This window comes from Tinamus guttatus, unplaced genomic scaffold (genome assembly GCF_059628265.1).
Source record: "Tinamus guttatus ecotype Peru unplaced genomic scaffold, ASM5962826v1 Tinamus_guttatus_pri_ptg000367l, whole genome shotgun sequence".
Taxonomy (NCBI): Eukaryota; Metazoa; Chordata; class Aves; order Tinamiformes; family Tinamidae; genus Tinamus; species Tinamus guttatus.
The window spans coordinates 673,585-700,174 of NW_028288901.1; the positions used below are offsets into that span (position 1 = coordinate 673,585).

A 26,590-nucleotide genomic window follows, 5' to 3' on the forward strand; every position below is an offset into this window, starting at 1 on the left:
TGTGCATATTTACCTGGTAATCTAGTTTAAATTCATTAGGAAGAGAAGAAAATACTATTTCATTAGAGTGCTATGAGTCTCTGATCTATTAAAAAGCATTCATCAATGTATGTGGTACTCTCAACAGAGAGTAACTGTTCCAGAACAGTTAATAAATGGACAAGATACTCTAAAATAAAATGATGTTTTTGTGAGATGAGGACTCACCCATTATACTGGAGCAGTAATGGAGAACTGTGATTCTGCTTTTCCCATGCTGGGAAATAACCTCTCTGTAGAAGAATCAGGTTTTCTACTCGTAGCATGCTGTTAGGATAAGGATCTTTCATTTCTTTTTCCACTTCTGGCATTCTGTCCTTCCTATGCACCGTGGTTGCTTCTGCTCAAAGTATGTCCACTGTGTTTATCACTGAACACTGCAGATTGTTGTCTCTTTTCTTCCCCACCCCGGAGACATCTCTGGAACAGTTTGGATTCTAAGATGGATATCTAGGGGGAAGATAGGATTTCTTTCTGTAGACTTTTGCCAAGATTAACATTTATTAACATCCATGCGTGGTAGCTGCAGGGACTTTAAAATGTGTGTTTTTGTTTAGATACTTCCCTAATTTGCATTAGCTTGATCCTCCTGTTTTCAGAGAAGCAGAGAGGCAGAATAGCAAATGTATCAGAGGGGAGGGCATGAGGCAATTCTGCTGGGGATCAGTATCTGAGGATTTTGTCCTAGAGGAACTACTGCTGACCCAACGCAATGGGGATCCAGAAATAGCCATTCGCTTGATATGTTGGCATGATTGCATCTTAGCCCTCAGGGAGAGTTTACTGCTGAGGAATTTGTGTTATCCAGTAAAGTGGCCAAATGTTTCCATCTCTTTAAATCTGTAATTGTCATGCGGCTTGCACTGCAAGTGAAATACGAAGGACCTGAACTCCTAGTCTGCCCTCTGTATCTGGTACCCTTGTAAGTCCCCTGAAGAATCTCCCTTCGTTCCTGAATTCCGTGTTGCCAAGAAGGTACTAGATGCCGGAGAACAGAAAATTACGTTGCAATAGCTTTTTCTTCTCCCCATTCAGCTATGCTATCAACTGATCATAAATATGTTTTACATAGGGAACTATGCAATACCACAATCCAAATCTGTATTTATAACTTTTTGTTTAGTTAGTAATCTTATTATTGGTGAAGGAAAAAAAGTAACTTGATTATTTTAATTATGTATCTGGAGAAAGGAGGTATTTGTCAGTGTTTTTAGGTAATGTGTATCTGTACTGAATATTCTATTGTGGGAAAATACTTTGTAAAGTTTCCACATAACAGGATTTGGTGGGTTTAGAGTGCTGTGTTCTCCTTGAACATAGGAGAAACAGGATGAAATAGCTAGATTTGTCTTTTTAAACTCAAATATCACATTTCTCTGTCAGCATGGAAAAGAGAGTGAAATTATTCTAAATCAGTAGGTGTGAAGTGAAAAAGAGGGAAGTGTTCAAAAACAATTTCAAAGTATTGATGTTCCTGTTCTCCTGATGTCCATTGGGTAGATTTACCAAACGGATAGTGACAGAACCCTTGGTACGTGATGGAAATAACAACTGTTTGTATCATCAATAAATGTTTACTATATACACTAACAGTGTTCTGGAAGTCTATGAAACTCTTCTGAAAAATGCTTCTGAGTGAGCAACATCTGTCTGAAATTTTCAGTTTTTCTTTTAGGTGAAGAGTGATTAATTATGAACTAGTAAAAATTTCTGATTAGCACTGTGAATAAGTGTTCCCTGCATATACGGAGAAGTAATTCTTTTGAAATATATAGTGTCTGTTTGATATGCACTTTATTTATGTAACAATGTTTGCTTTTGGTTGCAGATCACTGGATTTATTGCATTATGCTTTCCAGCTTTTTCCAGTACGTATAAGCAAAGTATTAAGGTGAAAAATGTATGATAAGATATTATAAGTGATATTATTTTTCCACTTGTACATGCCTACTCACATTTCTCTCGCCTCTGGAAAAATGCATTTGGTTCTACAAGGAGAGCTTGATGAGGTTCCATTTCTTAATGTGGGACAGTAGCACAGCAAGCACATGAATTGCAATTAGCTCATTATTTTTTGCTATGTGCTGTGATACTCACAGGTTTGTTCTGATAGTCTTGGTAATCAGTGTGCCATTCTGAGGCCTATCTGGAAGGCTTCATTAGCCAAAATGGAAGCTTGTTTGAAGAGCTGTTCAAGGAGTTCTCAACATAATGCTTAATTTAAACAGTAAAGTCATGCAGACTTTTTCTGGGTTTTTTTTTGCACATACCTGAATCTCAAGCTCTTGCTTTGATTTATCTGGTATTGATATTGCCTTTGAAATTAATTTGCATGAGTGCATGGTGCTTGCAAAAATGGCTTTTGGACATCGTGTTCCTAAGTTCTTTGCATGCATCCCAAAGGAACTCTTCTGAGAAGCAGATCTGGAGAACAAACTCCTCTAAATTCATGTATAGACTTAGACTTTGTCTAAATTAAAAATAAAGTCAGGGAAAACACATGAAAAGAGAAGGAATTAAAGTAGTATTAAGAAAATTCGTATTACTTGCCTATATCCTAAATAGTTGGACTTACGTACAGGGCAAAGCTAATGTGCATCTAAGGAGGCTGTGAGTTTACTGTGAAGTAATTATTTCACCCTAACTCCCTGCGTAATCAATCGTTAGCTAAAGTAACAAGCTCCACTTGATAGGCAATTTTAATATACACTGCAGTGTGTTTTAAATTCGTACTTTAAATTACTGCATAGTAGCCATTTCTTAGAGACAGGACCCTGATGATCAGAGATATGGAGTTGCTCCTAAATATCATCATCATTTAAAAGTGCTCACTGTCAGAAATTTTCCAAAGTGGAGACTGGAGTAATATTAGCACTTAGTTAACTTGTTACCTTAAGGCATGTAAAGGCATGTTAACCTATGTTCCTAAAGAAACTGAGTACAGAAAACAGGCCTTCTAAGTCTTTCACTTCCTTCCCCACTCTCCAGCAGGTCAGTCCCAGCCTGTCCTGGGGCTTGGCGTTATTCCTGCCTAGATGTACAACTCTGCCCTTGCCTTTCTTGAACTTTGTGAGGTTCCTCTCTGCCCACCTCTCCAGGACTCTCCTCGCAGGGTGTACCCTGTCCCTTCATCCAGGTCAGGGATGAAGAAGAGGAACAAGACTGGGGCAGTGTTGACCGCTGGGACACCCTGCTAGCTCCAGGCCTCCAACTAGACTTTGCACCGCTGATCACACCCCTCTGAGCTCTGCCCTTCACCCAGTTCTCAATCCACCTCACTGTGCTCTTGTCTAGCCCACACTTCCTCAGCTTGCTTCCACTGTCATACCATGTTCTTATGCAGATGGACCCTGTAGCACATTGACATTAGCAATGCCAAGTTTAGCATGAGCTGGACTTTGTTGTACCTTTGTAAACCCAAATTGATCAGGTCTGCTGTGAGCATGAGGTAACATCAATCCATGTGTGCACACAGGCTATTTGTCTAGGATTTCAGGACATCCTGCTCTGGTTGATGTTCTAAATGTGCAGAAAATCCCAGACAGATGTTCATTGTTCTAAAATTCTACTGCAGAAAATTGTAGGGTAGAAAGAAAGGACATATCAAGGAAAATACTGCTTCCAGATATCTCGCTGTCTAGGCAGTCCTTCCAGTCAGAAGGTTTTGTGTAGAGCTGATGTTGAGATCACTGAGTGCCTGTATTCTCTCCATATGGTTTCAGGACAAAGACTTCTGCATCATCGTCGTGCCCCATCTCACGCCCGAGTTCCATCTGATCAAGAGTTTCGTTCGAGTTGTCCCGTTCTGTACTTCCACGTTCAATCATGAGCTTTACCTGTTCCACCGTGCTGGATTGCTCAAGTGAGTCATGTGCCTTGTGGCAACAAATACTCTCTAAAGTGCTTTCATGGAATGTGTTTGCTCCATACAACCTAGCACCCGATGGGTGCTCCTTCTTCACATTAGAACAAGCTGCTGTGTCTATGTGGCACAACACAACATCTTCTCAAAATGATAACTTGAGTCCCAAAAGCAGTGCAGGACTGCAGTAAGGAGGAACAGGGCTTCTGTGTTTCCTCCCCAAACCTCAACCTGTAGCTTTGATTTGCATTCATCTGCAGAGTGCTTGTGGATTTTGGAAAGGATGTTGTGAGAATCTTGCAATATGATGGAGTTCCCCTAAATTAATCCCAAGTTTTCCATCTCCCTCTCTTTAATTCTTTATGGTACTGTGATCTGCTGTTTGTGTTTATGCTAGCCACAGGAAAAAGGACCTGTGTCTATAGCCCCTAACTGCCTGGTGGGTAGGCAGCAATGAGAAGCTCATCCTCTGTAAGGAGGGCTGACAGCGACTTTGGCACTTGGTGGGTCCTTGCTTGGTTTCTGCTCCTGCCTTGCGTTTTCTTTTCAGCAAAGATGGTGGTGGTATTTAATTTTTTTTTTCTTTTTTCCCCCATTTTCATCAGGTTGTGAAAGAGTCTAATTTTTGCATGTTTGTTTTGTGGACTTTATTTATTTTGCTAGGGGAGTTTGATGGGGTTTTCTTTGGGGATTTTTTTCTCAGCTTTCTTTTCTTTTCCCTCTACAGTTATTTATGATTTTGGTTTATTTAATTAATTTACAGCTTGGGGGGATGTTTAATTAGAGAGGGATCATTTTATTTAGTTTTGTGTTTCTGATGCTTTTGAGGGAGGGAGATTTTTGGCAAGTTTTTCCCTATATTTCCCTATCTTCCCAGCAGTTTTTCATGGGGTTCATTTGTCTATGTGTTTGTTAATTTATTTATTAGGATATGGGTTGCTATTTCAGCAAGGGAAATTTTGTGAGTTTTTGAAAGGGTTTTTTTTTTTTTTTTTTTTTTTTTTCCAGCAGACTTTTTAGCTCATAGTTATTTGTGACTGGCCTTATCCAGTCAGGTCTTGAAAAGCTCCAAGGATATTTTCAAGCAGCTTGGTCTGAATTCAGTGTTAGTCTTGCTTTGGGCAGGACTGACCTTCCAAGTTCCTTCCAACCTAAATTAAGGAAAATGCTGTATATTAAAAACCATATATATATAAAAAAAAAAACCACAGTGGAGGTGTTATAGCAGGAGCTCTAAATCCAACCCCGTTCCCCTTCCCTTATGTTGTCAGCGGAGAGATAAAAATAATTTTAGAGGGAAATTCAGGAAGTCTCAGTTAATCTCTGGTTATTGATCTTCTCTGTAGTAGTCTGCCTCACTTCATTAACTGTTTTGGGAGACTAGGGGGTTATATGATTCAAGTTAATATATAATAGCAATATATACTTACCAAAATACCAAGCTTAAATTGTGTTAAAGAGATTTTCCTTTTATTTGTCTCATTACTGTAGCTAAATTTCGAATGGTTGCAGAAAAATACTTATATTTTAATTGCATACTTAATCACCTTTGGGATGCAAATAACTCATGCAGGAGCTGGACAGCGACTCTGGCACCTATGGAGGTGCTTTTTTCCACATGATAAAATGGGACTTCTATGTATTATGTAAGAATCCACTTCTTTCTTCCAGCTGCCCACTGGAGCAATTCCTGTTAATCTCAGGCACAGCTGTGTAGTAATCCAGCAGCAGCATTGGAAGTCATAGGTTCTTTTGTTATTTTGGTCAAAATTAACCAAATCAAAATCAATCAAATTTAAACTTACCAAGTAATTTAATGACTTTACCATTCTGATTAAATTGGATATATTCCAAGGGATACCGGCCTTTCTGTGAAACCAGAATAATTTAAGTGGCTTTTTACAGTATCCTTGCAGCTGTGTAAGAAAATATGAAAAAATAATCTGTGAGTAAGGTTCAGGATCAGAAAAGCTATGGAGGAAACTAGCTGAAGCATTTTGGAACGGAAGAACAGAAAACTCAGTGCACAGCAGCAAATACTCCCGTAGATACAAGCAAAATGTGAAAAAGTAGAAGATAAATTTACTGTAGTTGCGCTAGGAGCTTTCAAAAGGCATGTGAATGAAAAGGAAGTCACAAAAAATGGATTAAAAGTAACAAATGGGTAAAAAAGTGGGAATGTAGAGACCTGAAAGGGCAAAATCAGAAGAGACATGGGCAAAAATGAGATGCTGATTAACAAAGGGTGTAAAGGGAATAAGAAAAGGTATTAAGTACACAAAAAGCAAGAGTGCAGCAAATGGAAGTATAGGTCTGCTATTTAACAGTGAAGGAGAACAAATAAAGGATGACAAGGAAAAGGCTGAAATGCTTAATGGATACTTCTCTTCAATTTTCACCAAAAAGCCTAATAATAATAATAGAGCCCTGGCTTCTGAGCAGTCAAAGGAACTGGGCACCTAGAATAAGTTAATTGATTGCTGGAGGAGAAATGAGCATGCACAGACCTTGGATAATCCTCCTTAGTCTTTGTTTCTCACTATGGATCTCATTGTTTTAATTTTTAAAGCAGTTTCCGTTTTTGCATGTTCAGTTTTCCTCCTCCTAAAATTCACAGTTCATTATTGGCTTGATTGCCCTCTCTTGTGTCCGTTGCAGAGTCGGGGGGAACTCGGGCACTGGGCTCAGTGGAGGGCAGGAAGACAACGTGCTTAGGGGTTGGAAAATCCTAGGGACACTGGAGAAGCTACCCAGGCTGCTGCTCATGCTGACTGCTCAATCATCTGCAACTGCTTGTTTGATCTTGCAGGCTGAGGACATGTGTGAAACGCAGGAATTGAGCTGAAGCTCACTTAGGTATTCAGCGTTAATTTGTAGCTTGGATGTTAACTACAAGGCCTGTTTCACAATTTAGTGATCAAATGTCTGCTTTTGAGCCCTCAATCAAGTTGGAAATGTTCTATTAAGTTTTAAGCTATGAAATTTCTCATATTGGGTGTTTTGTAGCAGTATTCTGTAAGTTGTTAGATCTGATTTTTGTCAAAAACATTTTTCACAAAATCAACTTGGGTGTGATTTAACAGGCTGAACAGGCACATCGAAGTTTAAATTGAAAACAAGAACAGAAATGGAAGCTGTACTGTATGATTTCCAGTTTTTGTTAATGGGGATAAATTGTCTTATTTCTTGGAAATCAAGTTTTAATTGAGTTCCTTGAACAGCAGCACTCTGTAAGCCTTAATTATATGAGCACCTCTTAACCAGGAAAAATTGCTGTCTGCAAGAGACAACAAGGGAAGGCTCCTCAGCTGCTCTAAAATGTCACAGCTACAGTTAATGGAGAAGAGCTGTGATAATTTGCACCAAGTGAAGATCTTGGTTGAGGACTGGAGTTAATGAGCTTAGTGCTCTGTCGTGTTTGGGAGAGCTGTGGTCTGCCTGCCGGGTGGCTCATGTACCTCTATAAGATGTGCTAGCTTCTTTGACACTCGATCATCTCCTTCCTATAGAAATAACTGGAGTCTCCCGAATCAGGTGCTGTGGAGCTTTGATGTTAAAAAGCTCTCACGCTTTTTCAGTTGATACTTTTTTTGCTTTTTTTTCTCTGCTAACTCACTCTTTCATGTAATTAAGCAATAACTTATCAGATGCATTTGAAACAATTGACATATGCCATCAGTTTCATCTTTGAAAAGATGTGCCCATCTTTACAGGCATGGGAATTTCATTTGTGCACAGCAAACCCTTCCTCTTTTTTTCTTTTTTTCTTTTCCTTATAGGTCATTTAATATAAGAAAAGCAACAACCCATGATATACTTGGTGTTGAAAAGCTCATTAAAACTCTTAGCTTGAATGAAAGTATATTAAATGACTTAAAGATGTTTACTCTGGCTCGCAAGAATCCAGTGAGTATTTTTGCAAATGTATTTATGAAAACAGAAGGGGCAAATAGTGGTAAAAACACCAGTATTTATTCTGTTGTTCTGTTTCTCTATGTAATACATAGGTATGCAGCCAACAGTTAGTGGTTTGAATTCAACCTGACGTGCTAGTTCCTCTTACTTTTACCAATTAGTATTCTTTATCAATTGGTATTCTTTCCTAAGATCAGAACCTACCCCATATGACTAAATTAGTGGGTGCTTCTATAGCACCCCTGTACTCCTATAGCAGCTAGATCGTGAGCCTAAACTTTAGCTCTATAAGGTGGTGTATGGTCAAGAGGCCAACTGTGTGTGCTTTGTTTGAGGATTAGGCCTTGAGTTAAGGAAGAGTGGCCAAATTGGGGTACAGCATCGAATGGATGTGTTGTAACTGTGATCATGTGGTGCAATGCAGAGCGATGATGAAACAGTGAAATATGTAAAGACATAAGAAGCATGAATTTATTTACCCTTTTTGCCTTGCAGGAGGGGACCCCCATGCAGGCATTTGTAGCAGAAGCTTTGGATCAAATAGTTGGTGTTTCTGTTATTAAAGATGAAATGGTAATTTGTATCTTCCCCAGTTCCTGGAATGGGGTTGTATGAGTGCTCTAACACTTAGCCCTTAAGACCAAAAGCTGCATTCCATGCTTGTCACTATATATGTATGTAGCAGCAAATTTACCTAACAAAAAATACTGCTTTTATAAACTTGGAGTCTGCAGAGACAGGAAAGAGAGAAGAGCAGTTATTTCCCTTCTCATAGGTCATGGCTGGATACATAGGGGGAAAAACATAATCCTCTCATTTTTGGTTCTCTGTGACCAGAAAGTCATTCTGCCTCTAAATCTGTTGCTGCGGTCACCTGTTTTACTGCCCCATTTCCAAAGTCAATAATCTTTTTTGTTCCATGGCATACTGCAGAGGGTAGCAACTCTCCTTCTACATTTACTTTATCAATTTTTTACTGATAGTACCTATAGAATGACATAAATCACACACAGTTAACTTCAAAAAAATCTAATTCTTTGTTGTGTTACCAAAAAAAGGAAGACATTTACCTGTTATTCTTGAGAAAATAAGCATTTGTTAAGACTTTTATTTGTTCTGTGGCATTCTTCTGATACAAAAAAAAATGGATTTTAGATCTTTCCACACTTGCAGTGCTCAATTTAAAAAAACAAATAGTGATGAAAGATCTTAATTATATCAAGAACATTAAGGGGCTACAGTAATTTCAGTGGAATGCATATACATGCAGAAATCTCAACTTTTATCCCTTTGTCAGGGAAAACTTGTTGGAATTGTTTCTGGCACATCTCTCTCCTGTAAAATTTCCTTCTTTCACATTCAGCATTGTGAGAGGGTAACTTACATTTCCCTGTGTTTAACAGCAAAACAGAGAATTAGGACTAATTTTCTGTTGTTTCTATTGTTTTTTGTTTGTTTGTTTTCAATAATTACCATTTAATCATATCAGATGTTCTTGTGATGGGTCAAATATTCATTCTCTGTAAATAAATGCAGGCAACTTACAAAAACAGATCTTTATACAACGAGAAGATTGTGAAGAACCATGTTCAGTCATTATATTTTGATTGCAAATACCTCTTAAAGGCCTTCATTTAAGTGTTCGCAACTTGTAGGCACTTTTTTAGTATTATAGAATCAGCTGTTCTGTTGCTGCTGACATTTCCAAATTCCTGTTTTCCAGGATATTGAATATATTCATACACATTACAACATTGAAGATTTTATTAATTTTTATCACCACCAGCGAGAGGAGCATGGACATCTCTATCATTTTGTGTTAAATCCCATATTTCGGCACTACACCAAACACTTTCTAAAGGAGATTCTTCGTTTGGCTCACAAGTCTTCTCTTTACTACCCTATTTATCCACAGTATGTGGAAGGCAAGGTGAGAAGAGTGTGATTGATCTACTAAATATTGTCATGGTTGTTCACTTTGTTTTATTTATTTGTTAATTTTTGCTTTTATGACTGTAAACATGATTTTTTTTATTGGAGCAAACTTCTTTCTTGTTCTTTTCATGCCACAGGATCTGCATTCATGGACATAGCTGGTGACAGTAGGTTTAGTCTGTAGCTTTATCAGCCTTGCATGTAAAGGAGTGCATGTAAGCCCAGACTAATTCCATACCTTCAAACACATATGTTCAAAGTGTACTTGGACTTGGCTTATTACACAGTGTGTGAAGAGGCAGAATCCATTCCTAGGATGGCTCCTTCTGAGCTGAATCATGCTTTAAAAATGCCTGCTTTGCAATTAAATTTAGAGGGATTCTTGGGCAGCTGAGCTTTAAATGTGGTTAGGTGTCTTAAGTTACACACATTAGTATGCTGCCGTGGGAGAAGCACAGCAGAGGAATAATTTGTTGGCTATTTCCTCCCTTGGCTCTGGAAGAAGTAGGTCTGCTTTATACTCATGTAGGTCCTGGTACTGCTGCTGTTTGGGGCATTGCTTCAGCCCCCTGCATCAATGTGTTGTAATAATGACTGGCAGTTTTCTGCCTTTCCTCCATCCCCAAAACAGCTGTTTCAAGAGGAAGTAGCAACCACCCGGTATTGCCAGTTCTGCCCAGGTGGGATGCTGTGTCTGAGTTGTAACCTCTAACTTAATCCGAGTTTGACTCTGTCTCTTGCTTCTCTATTGGAAGCATAGTTGAAGAAACAAGAAGCTTGTGTTATTCATCAATACTCATGAGGAGGCCAACATAATGTTTTTATTTAATTGCTTTTAATATGCTGATACAACTGGCATGCTTTTATGTTGCTTGCAAATCAGTTGCAAAGCAGGTTATAAATGACAAGGTATAAAGCACATGTAGTATCTTCATATTTACCAACTTTCTGTATTTCCTGACATAATTTAATAGAACTTGATCAAGCTGTGCTGTCTCACCTACAATCACTCGGCTGCATAGTAAATTTTGAGAGGTACCAGTACCTGGGTTTGGATTCAGGGCAGAGAGGAGTGCAGGAAAGGGAAAAGAAAAATGATGTTACCGAGCCTAACAAAGCATGAGTTGCACATTTGAGTGGATATAAGAACTCCTCATAAGAGATGTAGATACTTCAGAGTGTGCTTCATCAACAGTCAGTGAGACCTGGTCATCCTACCTGTGCTTCTGCAAGTGCTACTGAAGAACCATAAGAACTTAATGCTGTGTGACCAAATGTACATTTTGGGGAAGCACCAAATTTGTGTGTGCAAAAAAAAGTTTATTTTAAAAATGCTCCTGTGTCTTGTCATCAGTCTTGTGTTTGGCAAGAAAAGAGGACATAAGATAAAATTTTCAAATATGAAATCTCATCAATATGTAGCCATGTAAGAGCTGGGATCTGGTTTTGCCTAGGCTCCAGCAAGAATTAATGGAGAAAACATGGTGCCTTCAGAAGGCAATTCATCCATCAATCGTAGCTACATATTTTAGGGTGGAAAGAATGACCCTCTGGAAACACTTGTCTCCCTAACTCTGGGAGATATCTGCATGGCTAGCTAGGCTCAGTGCCTTGCTTTAGATGGTATTGAGATTAACAGTATCCCTGGTAACTTAGGTGGTTTTGAAAATGTCACCTTTTTGTAATAGAGGAATTTTGATAGGTTACACATAGGCGCTTTTTCAAAAGGATGTCTTTTCCTACTTTGCTAATGAGCACTTCTGTGGAGTTTTAATAAGTGTTCTCTTGAGAAACCAATGTCCTTGTGTTGCATTAGGTTCTTGGGTTCTTCAGAGGCACTTACCAAAATGCAGGGTAATGGCAGCGGATGGAAGAGAAAAGTTAAATCTTACTAATGATTCCGGTTTGGTCTATTTTGGGGTTAAAGTGAGTTACTTTAAGTTACTTGAACTCATTTTTACTTCCTAATAAGCGGTAAATGTGATATTTTGCTCAGGTTTCAACGTAGTAACATTAATAACATTAAGGGCGTTTTGATATTTGTGGGTGGAAAGGTACTTCAGTGTAATTTAGTTTGCATTAATGTTCATTCTCCATTTCCCGTAATTCTCTTATTTTTTTCGTTTTCATGTCATAAGGTATGACAGAGCCAGTCACGCTGCAATAAATGGATAAGGCTTCTTCTAATGATCCATGCTATTCCCATTAACTTCAAGTTTATGCCAGTTTATTAACATTTATCACTTGGACAAAATTGACATTTTAGTTGGTATGGAATTCCTATATAAATTCATAACTGTTCTTTGCCAAACAAGCAAAGGTTAGCAGTAAGCAGATAACATAGCTTAATGAGGTCAGATCAAGCTGATTCATGATCACTATGGAGAAAAATATCCTCCTGGGGAAAATACTTGTGCTGAAAAATCCCATAAACCAAACCACTTGTTTATCTGTCATTCCCACAGAGATAGTAATGTAATTACTCTCATAATTATCTTCATTAGTGTCAGGAATTATCTGCAATTCATTCCTCTGCTCTGAGTATGTTTGTTTATTTGCTGATTTTTCTCTCAGATTTAGCCAACAGGGCTAAGGATTTTGTATTTGCAAAGCCATACAGCCGACATCTGTGATGCACGGTGCTGACATTCTCTCTGCTGAAATATAGATTGCTGCCTTTCAGTTTCAGAATCCCTGTGCCCATTCCCTGACATCTGCCCTTCATTACATGGTTCCCGTGCGACCAAGACGACAGATTGTCTATCCTCTGGAAGAGCTTGGCATAAACGCTCCATCAGAGCAGGTCTCCAAGGATCAGGTGGGTAACAGAAGCAGCAGCAGGCGGGAGGCATCGTGCCAGCTAGCGCCGGCTTTGGCAGATGGGGTGGCATTACCATCCTTGTGTTGATAGGTTGCTTCTTAATTACACTGAGCATGGGGTCCATACCCTTACAGTCCCAGCTCCGCTTCTGCGCTGCCATCACTGGCAAGCGAGAATCGCAAGCTGAGCCGTACGAACCGCACTCCCTGAATTCTGAAACTTACCTGCTAAACTTACCTGATAACAGTCTTTTCCATGAAATAACTTTCAAACTCGCAATACATTTAAAAATGTTTTGACTTAACTATTTAGTCAGTCCTCCTGGTAAGTTCATTTGAGGTCTTCTGCACTCCCAAGTGGAAAATACTGTGTCATGCTTCTGACAACTTCTGTAGAAATAGCTTAAATCAATTTATTCTTCAGTTCTGAAGGCAGATTTTTTTATGTACAAGATGCATTCAAAAACACTTCAAAATGTCAGGGATGACTCAACATTAAAACAAAAGATTGTTTTTGCTACTGATCTTTTCATATCTATATAGCACTCCTGTAGTCCAGAGGTTCTAAATTGCAAGTCTCTTAAAACTTCATTTGTTAAGTTTTATAGTGTCTTAAATTTTTAAATAACTAAAATTTGTTGTAAAGATGGTTCCTTCATAGAAGCAGCTAGTGAAGCTGAAATGTTAGGAAAAAAAGCCCATTAGTGATGGATACTCTCAGTATGTGGCTGTAATTTACTAAAGAAACATAATTAGGGAGCTTTATATCTGTCTCCTAACTTCCAATTGGCTGAGATAGGCTCTCATAAAATATTTTTAGTGCTGTCCCTTTCACAGTTAGTCAGTAATTTTTGGCATCCAGAACTCTTCATTAGGCAGTGATTGCGACAAAGCAAAATCCAGAACATGACTGAGGCAGTGAATTAAGTTTGGCACCGTGGAACAGGCTTGGGCTCGGCTTTCACATCACTTCTCCTGCCTTTCTCTTCTCTGCAGAATGAATTATCTAATGTTTTTCTTTAAGCTACTTCCTATTATCTTTTTAAAATACAATGTCACTGTCTGGCTAGAAGAGTTGACTTTAGCATTTTTGTTGGAGCTAGAAAATCATAGACCTTGTACCTCTGGCAGATTTGAAATGCTGGTGTCTGCTCTGATCCCAAGTACTTCCTGAGGATTTTTGAGAATTGCAGACAATGAGATAATTGTTTAAAACATCCCAAGGTTAGTGAATTCTGTGGCATAAAACATCTAGGATTTTCACTAACAAAGTTTTGCTGGGAAAAAAAGGAGGCTAGTCACTCTATAAGGATCCATATGTTATGCATCAGCAAGCATTCTCTCTCTCTCTCTCTCTTTTTTTTTATTGTGAGACTATGTTCTATCAAAACTGGTATTTGACACTGATCCTCAAATGGTAACTCAAGCATACAAGTAGTCCACTACTGCTGTGGGTTTTGTGTGTGTGTGTGTGTGTGTGTGTGTGTGTGAAATACTGAGAGTTTTAAATCACACAAAGCTAAATTGACTCTTCTGATGAGTGAATTAAATGACTTTTGGCCACTGCAGATTGGGAAAGTTTATAATTTAAGAGATAACCAACCATGGGGGACTGAGCATGCTGGTGAAGGTAAGAAACTAAAACTGCTTTCTCATCTGGGGTGTTTCCTTGGGCAAGGTGTAAGGCATTTGCTCTCTACCTGCTCTGACATTTCAGAAAGGAAGATTCATCTCATCAATAATCTTATCTTCCCTGCAAAATCCTGCAGCTAAGTCATAACTAAAGTATGAAATGCATTTTATAAAACTAATAAAATCAACAGGTAGTAGACACAAATCAACTATACTTTTACATTACTGTAGCAATGAAAGTGCCCACTTAGACACTCTTTAAGAGCAGGAGAAGATTTTGGAGTAGGATGTAGCAGGAAGCTGTCTGAGGCAAGCGCTCGGTTAGCAGTAAGGAGAAAATATCCACTATCATCTTTGTGCTAGAGTGGTTTTAAAGAAGATATTCCTCAAGATGTTGTGTGGATAGGGGCAGGATCTTGCCAAGTCTTAAAACCTTGGGGGCAGGCAGGGATTCCATATAGTTGGGACAGCTCCTGGGTTATCTGTGTCAAACTACTCTGTACTGGCTCAGCAAGCTTGTTTTTGGTGAGGCAACTTTGAAGGCAGACTTGGAGGACTGAATATCCTTGTAATTCATATTCTGGGTAGTTCCGCAATGATGCAAGATGTTTTTTTTCACATGAACTACAACAAAGGGTTGTAAATACAAGTCAATTTTGGAGATGTAAAATTTTCATTTGGCTGCCCATCCTAATTAATTGCTTGAGTATTTCTCTCTTATCATGGAGATAATCGTAATCAAATTTTTGCTTTGATACCCACAAGATACCCCTTGATATCCACCGATCAACAGCTGCTTCCCATCTCCGGCTTTTGCAGCTTTCTGCCTTTCTGCTGCTCCAGCCTCTTTCGAGCTCGCACTCCCTCTCTCTCCCCCTTTTTCTTGTTGCAAAATTTATTCTTTACCAGTAACAGCTTGGGTCTCAGCAGCTCAGCCATTTGGTGCCTAAGCGCAGCTCTTGATTTGTGCATACGTATCTCTGTAGGCCATTAGTAGCTTAGTATCTCAGAGAGAGTGCACAGTGGGAGCCCTGGGGCTCAATCAATTTGTATCCCTCTTTAATACGTGCCAGCCCGCTTGTGAGCATGAAGAGATTCACTCATAAATATTGACCCACTGCAGATAACTCAGGCAGGACCCGCAAGGACTCTCTTCCCCATTTCCTTTCTTCAAAGCCAGAAGCTGCAGCACTGATCTAAATCAGAAAAGCTTGGCCCGCAGCTCATTCCCACACATTGCCAGCCCAGATGGATCTCACTTGTGCCGAAGATGGTTTTCCTGCAGGTCTGCACCAGTTGTGTCACAGCCAGATGAGCACCAGAAGTTGTCTGTTTTAAGCCTGTGATAATTTGTTTTCTTTGTCCCTCTGTCAGATTGCTCTATTCTGCCTCAGTGTCTGGGGAAAAAAAGGTAAAACTTGACCCCTTCTGCCATGGATTGCTGGCTGGTTCTCTCCTGCTCCTAGCAGACAGAATGAGCTTTGTTTCATGGTACCTAGAAAGCAAGGGTCCATCTTTCTGTAGTCCCTCTGCAGAGAGCTAGACATCAGATAGAGATATTTGTGCTTAAAATCTAGGAATTTATCATACAAAATCATAATTTGCCATAATGTGAGAAAGTAACTCCACTTACCCAGCTTCCCTCTTCTCTCCATGCCCTTACCATTTTTCCTGGCCCCAAATTGTTTCCAGTTTGAAACCTGGATTTGGGGTTATGGCTACAATGATTCTCCAAAGAAATACGGAATTGAGGAGCTCTGCCCTTTCCTCCTCTCTGTTGCCTGGCCTTCGTGTTAAAGGTTGGTCTGGTTTTAAGACCAGCAATTTTCACTGTCTGTCTGCAAATACAACTCGACACATTTTGTGCTACAGAAGACCTATCATATCCATTTCACAGACATATCACAGCCATTTCAGTGGCTATCAGTTTCCTACAGGGCTGTGAATTCTCATGATTATTCTGACCTCTTCTAATAATAGTGCCTCAGGGCAAGGGATGCTTTTACCCCACTCTTTCAGATAGCAAATACATTTCACTGCCAAACTTCTGCACCCGTTTCTACAAAATTCTATTTCATATCTCATAAGATTTGTATAAATCAGGTGAGGATTTACTGAGAGTGTGGGTGGGTGGGGAGAATTAAACTCCCCTTTCTACCATTACAGCTCTCCGGATTTGCACAGATGCTGACGGTCTTGTTTGCATCTGGTCCTGGAAGTGCCCAGACTTTGGGATGCCTGTTCAGACCGAGCTTCTGCAGCAAACGTATCAGAGGATCTGCAGATAAGCTCAAAATTGCATCAGGCTGCATATACATCTGCTGTGCTATAGAGTTTCATGATGCAGACCCGACAAAAGAAACTCCTATCTGCTCATTAGATAAAAACCTTTCTACAGCTGTTCCAAATCAAAAGGAAAGCTCTGAATTTTGTATTCTGAATCAGTAACCAGTTTTGAAGTGCCAATTGGCAAAAGATCCAAAGTTTCACAATGTTAATTCCCATAGTGTTAAAACAGATTAGATTATTATCGTATTTTGCACATCTGTCAGTCACATTTTAGTAAGGTTATAGTAAAAACAGTTGGTCAGAACACTGAATATCTTTAAAACTTCTGATGGCTTTTAAGGTGCATGTAATAATTGGTGGACTAGAAAACTATAGATAATTAAATATTTTTAATGACATCTTGATAAATAAACAATTTATAAACTTGTTTGCTTTCTCACCATCTGGGAGCATTCTGTTATCCATCTGCTTCATGTAATTATCAATAAAATGGAAGAATAGGTGATATAATTAACAAGAATAACCGATCCACATTGAAGAATAAAAATGTCACATCTGTCAAATCTTTTTTTTTGTTTCTGCCCTTTCATTATTACTCATGTGGATGAGCTTTTTTTATTTTTGTTGTCATATTCAGGCTACCAGCTTTTATTGCATACATCAGAACTGTTTTTCTTCTGCTACAGCTCGCAGAAAGAAGGCAGAACAATTATTCAAGTACTGCAGCATCCCATGTAGCTTTGTATTAATTGGTAAAAAGCCTCTTTGTCTTTCTCAGTTAATTGTCCATTTCTCAAGGTATGCTATAGGTGCATCCCAGGCAATGTTTAAATAGGGACAGGGATGAGGAAGACATAAAAATTTGGGGGCAGATGCTCTGCGTGGCTTTGACTTCTCTGCATTGGACCACATCAAACTAGTTCAAGAGTCAGCCTGGCTGGATAGATGCATGGGAATGGGCAGAGCAAGGGACACAAGTGCCTGCACAGCACTCCCTTCAGTGACACCAGTGTCATTTTTGTGTATTAAATGGTGTATTTTCTCAGCAGTCCTTTATAAAACAATTTTATAATCTCACGTTTCATCCTTTTATCTGCCATTGGAGATGAGGCGTTTTAATCGGAGGTGAAAGTTGGATTGCCCGGCTCGGAGCGCAGAGAGGACCTTAGCAGCAGGAATACTGTTTGGAAGGAAGGGCTCCACCATTAGAGTCCAAAGTGACACGTGCGTGGACATGTGGCTTCTCTTGGTACCGAGCAGTGGTGTCTATCCAGCCTGGGAGGTGGCGTCTTCCACTTGGCACCGCTTGCCTTGCTCTGCAGAGCCGAGCTGGTGTTCTGAGAAATTCAGGTCTGCCCAGCTTGTGTGTGATGAGCTAACTTGTACCAGCACCAGCCTGCTTCTTCCTCAAAATGTGATGTTTCCATTGATGCGCTGGGCAAAACTTCTCATGTCCACTTTTCTTCTTTCCTTTCTAGCAGCCTGCAGTAGAGTAGAATATATTTTGATTTGGGAGCGAATCCATAGTAGTGGGAGGTTTCTTTGTGGCTCCATTTCAGTTCTCAATGGATTGAATTCTGGAATATGATGATGGAAGCTCAAGCATGAAAGGGATTTTTTGCTCAGCAGGCCTTGTATCACTAAGATGACATGGCAAAAAAGCTGAAGTGGAATGGCAACAGAATTCCCTCATTTTTGAGTATCAAGCTTGATATATTTGAGTTAAAACAGGGCATTCCTACATGTAATGGTTCGCATGTGAATGAAACGGTATCACCAACAGCTCCTAGACGTGTGCAGCTTTCCTTTAACCAGGAAAGCAGTATTAATATTTAAAGAAGTAACTGTTGCTTAAGATGCTATTGTGCCTGAATAATGAATTTTTAATGCTTTTATAGTACTTGCATAGATTAAAATCCATTATTTATTGTACTTCCACTTGCTTGGTAAAGGTGATGATTTTATAGCACCAGTAGTCATGCAACCACATCCATTCAGAACTGATTGCTGATAATAAATTTCCTTACTGTAAATGTCAGTGGGTTTTGTGTGTTGCTGCCATTACATCTTGTTTGGAAGGCTGAGTATCGCACAGTTACGGGAGGCACCAGATGGCATCATTAGCAGGAATGCTCTGAATGTTTACCACTTATGTGCATGTGTGAAATTAAAAGTAAGATGACCTATCTTTATTTTGAAAGCATGATGTCAGTACTATACAGGTGTTAATGACATTCAGAGCAAACCGAAGCAGTCGGTCCTGCTTAAAAAGGGGCTGTTCTTCTTTTTTAAGATTCCTCTTTCCAAAGAGTTTGTAGAATGCTTTGCAAATAGCATAATTCCAGCTTGCAAGGAGGAATCGATATTTGCAGCATGAAATATGACATTGCTTGCTCTGCTTTTTACATTTTACTTTTAAAGCTTTTCATGTTAGACACCTCTTACATTTTTCAAAGACTTCTTTACTTGAAGGAAATAGCTACTTACGTTGCCCTGTACTGCAGGCAGGGTAGGTACAACGGTCATGTCCGAGCTCCGCGCTCCTTCCCTGCTGTGGGGAGTTCCAGAGCAAATCCCAGCGACTGGCATAGGCATGGCCTTCATTACAGAGGCTCTGTTTTTCCAGCAGGCTGAAGGAGGGCATTTCGCCATCTGAAGACTGTCATAATAATCCTGACTTCTTTTATAAAGTCCTTTGAGGTCTACAGGTGGAAAATATTATATAAAGGATAGGTGTTATCATTGCAAACATTTGTTTTATTAAGTCACAGTTAAATGAAGAGCAGTTATTTGACAAAGAAGGAAAAAAAAAGGCAATTCAGGCTGCATTTTTCCTCGCTGTTCTTCTTTTTCTTTTTCCTTTCCCTTCTGCTTCTGGTGTTTGTGTAAATCTGTGAAGGCTTGGAAGCACCATTTGAAAACATGTTTACAGATATTTCTAATGAGACTTTTTGGAATGCGGTTTTTCTTTTTATCTTAATGGAAGCTGGAAAAACATGCATTTTCCAATGATTTTTGTTCATATCACCTTGGTAAACATTGCTTTTTATTTCCCTTGTGATTCAAATGGAGCTTGAAATTAAAATAGCTCTGTTTGTTCGCTTTCTTGTTTGCCTGTCACTCTCGCTGACCTCAGCACCCACCTAGAAACAGGTTTGTTAATCATTTTCTGCTCCCTCCGATGGTTTTTTTACAGTAGCACAGTTCAAATTGCATACAGCCCATAGAGCAGTATCTATAGTACAGTTCTCAGAGACAAATGCTGAATTAAAACCAAAGCATTGCAGACAGGCTCAGAATCACATAAATGGGGCTGTGAAACTCCCTCCAAGCAATTCATTACTCCTCCCATGAAGGATCTCTGAGTCAATCCCGTGTTTCTCTTTAATACCCCAACAGTGGCACTTCTGCAGTCTCAAAATTAAGCAAGCGCTTAAGTGAAACCAAGTCCAACCTCTGCAGCTCTGTTTTACTGAGCATCTTCGTGGGCAGTCCTGGCAGTGACCGCAGCCGCTTTCCTTGACACCCTTCTGTTATGTCAGGATATATCTGAGCCTCGCACGCGCGTTCCGAAGGGAGGCGAGGGACGAAGGGCTCTGAGCGCAGGGAAGGGGCTGTTCTCATGGAAAGCCCTGCGGCCCCGTCGGGAAGTGGCGCCCGTGGGCCCGGCCTGGCAGCGGGAAGCGCTGGGGCTGGCGGCAGAGCCAGGGTAAGGCACTGAGATGAGAAAGCAAGACCCCACCAACACATTTGGGTAATCAGAAGCTTTTTTTTTAATCCCCGAGTTGAGTGTGCTGCTCCTAACGATGGCAATAATTGCTCTCTGCCTTAGATTAGTTAATGATTGCTGTTTTATTTAATAAATTGGATGCAGAATAAACAAGTTAGAGTTTGCTATTGACCTATCAATTATGCCGTCTGATTACTCCTCCGGGGAACATATGTAGTCATTTGTCCTGACATTTTGTTAAAATAAGGTGGTATTATGGGACCAATCCACCTAATTCCTTACTCCCTGGGGCCGTTTAGTGTACTTAGCTGTTGGAAAGGTGATTTTGGAAAAATGACAGCTGTTGGTATTGGGGCTGTTGTGCAGCGAACAAAACCCGTTGCATCCTCCTCCCGTCCTGCCTCTGTATCGTGGGCACAGCAGCCGTTTCAGAAATTAGATACAACTCTTCCTGAGCAAATTACATTATTGCTTTATGTTTCATTGTTGGAGTACATTTAAAAAAAATAAATAACAGCACTTGCTGTGGAAGGAGATGTTTGAACTTGGCATTGCTGCAAGGTCTATTTGGTTTATCCTATTAGCCGCTGCCGTTCCCATCTAATTATTTTGGTTGATGAGATGCATTAGAAGAAGTTTCTTGCTGTGTTCCTTTTACCATTGTATTAATTTTGTTAAAAAACACCTTTCAGTAGAAAACTGAAAGTTTCCCCAGAAGGCATTGCTTTTTTAGGAAGGCACAGCTGTCCGTGTGCAACATCTCATTGCTTTAGTTGTCCTTGATTGAGCACACACATATAGGAGAACATAACTAGAAAGGAAGCAAGGTGCTTAGGTACTTATGTATTATTATATATTATATTTGTAGTTATTTCCCTGGAGTTGCTGTGAAATCCCTCTGCTTGCGGGGAGAGGGTAAGAAAGGGCAGACCAAGTCTAAAAGACCTGCAGTATCTGCAGTCACTTTTAGCATTTCTATAATTGGACTGGATTTCAAGCCAGCTGTCCCATTGAACCTGACGATACCCAGAAAATTCTCTCTAAGAGGTTTCTTTTCACAAACTCAAGTGATCGGAGCAGACTGGGTAGGGTTTAAATGCAGGAGCTTCGGCACATGGTTGTGGCACTATGAGATTTCCAGACCACCATGCACAGGACAACCACAGAGGTTGGAATTGGGTTATATCCTTTTAGCGTGCTGCAAGCAACCTAGTACAAACTTCATTTTAACCAGTGCCTTTGGATGGAGGGATGCCACTGATCATTTTAATTCTCTTTTAAAAATCTTTTCCAGTGATTTACAATGTTCAAATGTTACAGATTTGTTGATCAGATTTATAGATTTATTAATTATGGCAGATCCTGCCATAAGACATTTTCAATCCCCCTTAAAAAGTTCTGGCTTTGCTAGGCTGTTGAGCTTGCTTTGTTGGTAGAAACTTATATTTTACATATAACAAGAATTTTCAACCTGTTCTGTGTCCACGTCCCAGTTGGTGAAACCGTTTCTCCATTTGCTTATGGGAATGCACTGGATTTCCTACCCATGTGGTTGCAATGAAGCAGTCCACCACAGGTCACTACATTTTTTAGGATATCTTCTGAGGCTTTCTCAACAGAGGCCAGTCCCTGAGCTGGATCTGGTTCACCACTGGATGTCATCATTGCACCGGGAAGAACTACAGCTGGAAGAACATTTGTCTGGCAGTAAAAAAAGATGTTGCCTGACTACATTGCGCACTTAATCCTGCCACATCCAAAACTGTTTGCCAGACAGTGAGGTTCGTTTGCAGGTAATCAAGGCATCTTCCTGGTGCAGGGTGCAGACAGTTCCCCAGCTTCTGTGTGCGACCTTGCCGGACCCCAGGGCTGGCTTGTCACCATCACAACGCTGTAGTGCCAAAGGTCTCCCGGGAGGCTGTGTCCCATGGGCCTCTGGAGAAGGCCAGCACCATTGCAGTAGCTTTAAAATACAGTATTCAGTCCTAGATGTTGACTATATACAGAGAATATGTTTTTACTGTAATTCTATAGGAGAAATTCAGAAGACTTAGTGTTATTAACCCTCTGTCTCTTACTAGTAATAGAGGAAGACCCGTTAGAAGTCTCAGATTGTCTCCTGTGTAAGAGTACCACAAAAATATATGAGAAAAGACTGTCTGAAAAATAATAAAGTAGCTCTGTTCTCTATTTCTCCCTTCAGTGCAGGTGTGAATCTGCAGTGATGCAGGCTGTGAAATGTGTACAGCTCAAAGCAGCAGCAAAGGCCAAGTGTGTTGTGCTTCAAGATGGAAAATGCCTCCCTGTCTCCCATTAGAAATTTGAAAACTATAAATAGTCTCAAGCAGAAGAAAAAGGATTTCTGTCAAACACACTATTATCTCTTGGCCCTTTCTACCTTCTTTTATTTTCTGGAATCTTTAAATTGCCTAGTGAAACCTAGAGGCGCTGATAAAATATACATGGAGTTTATTGTCTCTCCCACTGTATGTATTAGAATAAGGGAAACTGTGAAGCTCCTAATTAACTTATTTATAGCAGGATTTCTGGCCAGAGTGTTGATCTCAGTGGCAATGTGCTATCTTAATCATTTGACAGCCTTGTTTTCAATGTAGTTCTTCTAATAGATTTAACAAGAAAAGATTAATTTTATCATTTAAGGAGAGAGAGGGTTTTCAATGTGCTAATTGAACCCATGAAGGCATTCAAGATATAAGATTGTAATTAATTTACAAGTAACACCATTTCCATAAATAAAACAGCGAGAGAAAAAATCGCTCCAGAAGGTACAAAAATGGTCTCCACGTCATGTAAATATGTGCTCCCCAGGTGTTAGCTAAATGGCAGTAAATTACGGAAGAGACTGCGTTTCAACCCCTCTTTAAAAGACTCCAGCGCCTCTTTTCCAAGAGAAGCCAGACCATTAAGCTCTGCTAGTTTTCTGTGACCTATTAAAGATGCACATATTTCAACATTTTTAGTACCATTTATCCATTGTGTTATCTTGTGGAGTGCACAGGAAATTCATGTTAGCCGTGTCAGTGAGCCATAATAAGTTTTCTATGAATGCCAGGTAATGCACTGCTAATGGCTTAATGATTTTTGGCAGACTTTTCTTGTTGGTGGGGTTTTTTAAAATGTATTTCTGTGTCATTGTGCATTTCTTCTTCAGCTGGGCTATGCTCTGAACTACATAGATCGAAAGCTGACGCTCGAATCTAAGGTGTCCATCAATACAAGAATTGTGGTGGTTGGTGCATCCGACGTTGGAATCTCTTTTCTGGAAACACTTGTTTTTTGGTAAGTTTTTTAGTTGGCTGCCTTTACTGAGCCCTTTCTGAAAGGGTTCATGTCCTCTGTTTTGGACTGTATCTCTTGCAAAAGTAGAAATATGCTGTGAACTCATATTCAAATACTAGATGTTAGAGCTGTAAGCATCAAATCTGCGGAAGTAACAAGGTAGGTGCCTCCATCCTGACATCCCTGCCATTTATCCTCACTGCAGGTTGTATGAGAGAGGGAAGGTAGCAGGGATAACACCCCTTCTCCAGTGGCCCTCTCTCTGCACTATCACAGATTATTCCTTCTATTCCAGGACACCTCCATACCAATTTGAAGGGTTTACAGGAAGGCCAGATTATATAGATGTGAGTAGATCTCAGTTTATGCAGTTGTTATTTTCTGCATAGCTAAAAACTTTCCACAAGCATGAGTGACATTACCAGTTAAAATGCCAATACAGTAAAAGAAGACAAAAGTGAATTGCTTTGTGAATGCTGTTGTATTACTAAAAGAAGAAGGAAAAGATCTGATGCTTGCTGTTTTTTCTTGGTACAAATGAGGAACTACAGCCAGAATATTTTACCAAGATCAGCCCAAAAGATTATAATGCATCTAAGCTCCAACACATACCTCAGGCAGGAGCTGTCCTCTTGCAGCAAACAGGATGGACAGGTAGTAACACGTACGTGCAGAGAACATTTATCCTCTGGACATATTTCCTCAGCCAGGACTTTTCAGTACTGTCTGAAGCATATTCTGAAGAAGGACATGTTCTTTTTGTAGGTGCTGGAGACAAGCACACTTCTAGGTACAAGTAGAGTGTTTGCTTCACGAGCAATGGAACATTGCTCAGAGAACTCCAAGAGCAAGCAGGCAGTACCCGGGGCAAAATGCTGCAGGATTTGTGTTAATTTATGTGTGTCTTTTTTTTAAAAAAATCTCATTTTTAATTTTCGCATGAGCTGCAGATGAAAAATCTCCTGATCAACATGAAGATCTTTTAATACAGTTTAGTTTAATTTACTCTCAATTCTCTACTATTCCTTGCGAAGGTTGCATGCGCTAAAAATAGCTGGATTGAATCAATTTGTAAGCCCCTAATCCTTAAAAAGAGGAAGTAGTTTTCGCCTCATTATTCTTTGTACTTAATTATTTTATATTAGCAGTCACCATGGAAACGCCCGCGTGTAATTCACTTACCTACCTAACAATTATTAGAACTAGATTTTACAAGTGATTTCAACTTGAGACCACAGAAGTATGTTTTTCATTGCATGCTAAAATAACAGCGTGGGTTATAGCTCCTGGCTTGCTAGCTGCCCCCGGAGCCCGTTGTGCTCCCAGGGTGACACTGCCCTTCCCAGAGTGTCCATCCCAGGATCCAGAGGCGCCTGGGGGACCTTCCTAACACAAGGTCCCCTGAGCATCATACACCCATCGTGCTTAGTCTCCTGTGAGGATCTCGCCCTCGTTTCACCATCCCAACAGGTATCTCAGTTGGGATTTTTATTTCCCCGAGTTGGGATGGGTGTTTCCGGCTGTCGCGCTGCTGCTCTCCCATGCGCCCAAGAGGCCTCCACAGGCCCCGACGCGGGTTGTGCCAGGGATTGCTGCGGGAAGCAGCTTCCCTGGTGGATTAGGGAGCAGCTCCGCTTGCCCCAGCCCTGCCGGAGCCTCCTCCCAGGCTTCCCTTCGCGCAAAGGCCGGGATTTCACTGGCTTTCTCGGGGCCCTTTGCTGGAGCGGCGCAAAAGGGGCAGCCGCCAGCGAGTCCCAGCTCGTGAGGACAAAGCGGTGCCGCCCCCACCTATTGTCCCTGCCCTGTGGCTCCTGCCACCGCCGCCTTTGTTGCAGGGGGCCCGAGGACGCCCTGGCGCAGGGGATCCGGCCCGAGAAACCCCAAAAAAGAGGGAAAACAGTGCCAGGGGCTATTTTATTGGCTTGAGTGACTTTGTCTTTAAAAAAAACACATAATAATGAGAAGGTTTTATCTGATATTCAAGTAAACATTTGCACGGCCCACTCGTGGTTTTGCAGTTACATGGGCAGCAGGCACTGGAAAGTTTTTGTTGTTCAAGACCCTGAGAAAGGGCCTGCCTTCCTTAAGACTAACAGAGGTTTCCAAAAAAAATAGTATAAAAGCATATCGTTTATACATGAAAAAAGCTATTTTAAATATACAACTGCAAAATTTGTATTTGAAAATTATTTTGAAGTGTAAAATCTATTTTTACAACTACACCGTATGAGTAATTCTCCTACAGCATATTGTGTAAGAAGGAGTAAAAAACTATGTGCCGAGCTCAGAAAATAGTGGTCCTTAGAGGTGAGATTTGAGCACGGGATGTATCAACTGCAGTTAAATAAGCGATTTCAAAAGGCTACAAACAGCTGAGATGAGGGCGAGGGACCTGAATATCCCCCAGTTAAATCACGGCTGCCCTAAGTGCGGCTCCATAGGAATGTCAGCTACAGCACATCGTCTTAATCTTTCCATTTTCCCGCTTTTGATACACACTAAAAATATAACTTCATCCCCAAATACTGATTTACCCAGAGGGCAGGGTTGCTTTGTGTTTTCTTTGTGTATTCCATCAAGTTTTAACTCTGAAGTTATGAACGGCAATCACAGCAGCAACTTTCAGCCAGATTAGCATATAGCTCAAAAATCGACACACTTGTGGGGTCATTTCAGGGGGTGATGCCCAAAACGGCACGTGGACCAGGGCGCTCGGGCAGCGGGAGGTTGGAGTTTGGCTGCTCGCGCAACTCCAGAGCGCTCCCAGCAGCATCTCGTCACTGGTGACAGCGTAGGGGACCAATTAGCTTTTTATGCACCTCTTTGCATATAGCTGTGGAAAGTGTTATTGTCTATGGGGAAAGCCCTTTTTAATCCATGATTTTGAAAACCTGCTTAATCCAACCTCTGGTGTAAACAATGACTTATTCTCCCCGGACACTGGGAATACGCACAAAGCGCCGGGCAAAATAGCGCCAAACTAATGAGGGGGGGGCTGCAGTCAGAAAAAAAATGTATGATAATGTTGTGAAATATGGTCCTTTTCACATTTGCATGTTTGAAAATAA

The 26,590-nt window shown here is 40.4% G+C and overlaps 1 protein-coding gene across 1 annotated transcript in view; it reads left to right on the top strand.

Moving 5' to 3' along the window:
• Positions 1-26,590, top strand: part of CFAP61 (cilia and flagella associated protein 61) — an 82,816-nt gene that overhangs the window by 23,220 nt on the left and 33,006 nt on the right. Inside the window, 7 exon segments of the mRNA XM_088530338.1 lie at positions 1,868-1,907; positions 3,762-3,901; positions 7,681-7,807; positions 8,312-8,389; positions 9,540-9,746; positions 12,435-12,569; positions 23,395-23,522. Of these exon segments, the coding sequence (XP_088386464.1) occupies positions 1,868-1,907; positions 3,762-3,901; positions 7,681-7,807; positions 8,312-8,389; positions 9,540-9,746; positions 12,435-12,569; positions 23,395-23,522 (855 nt within the window).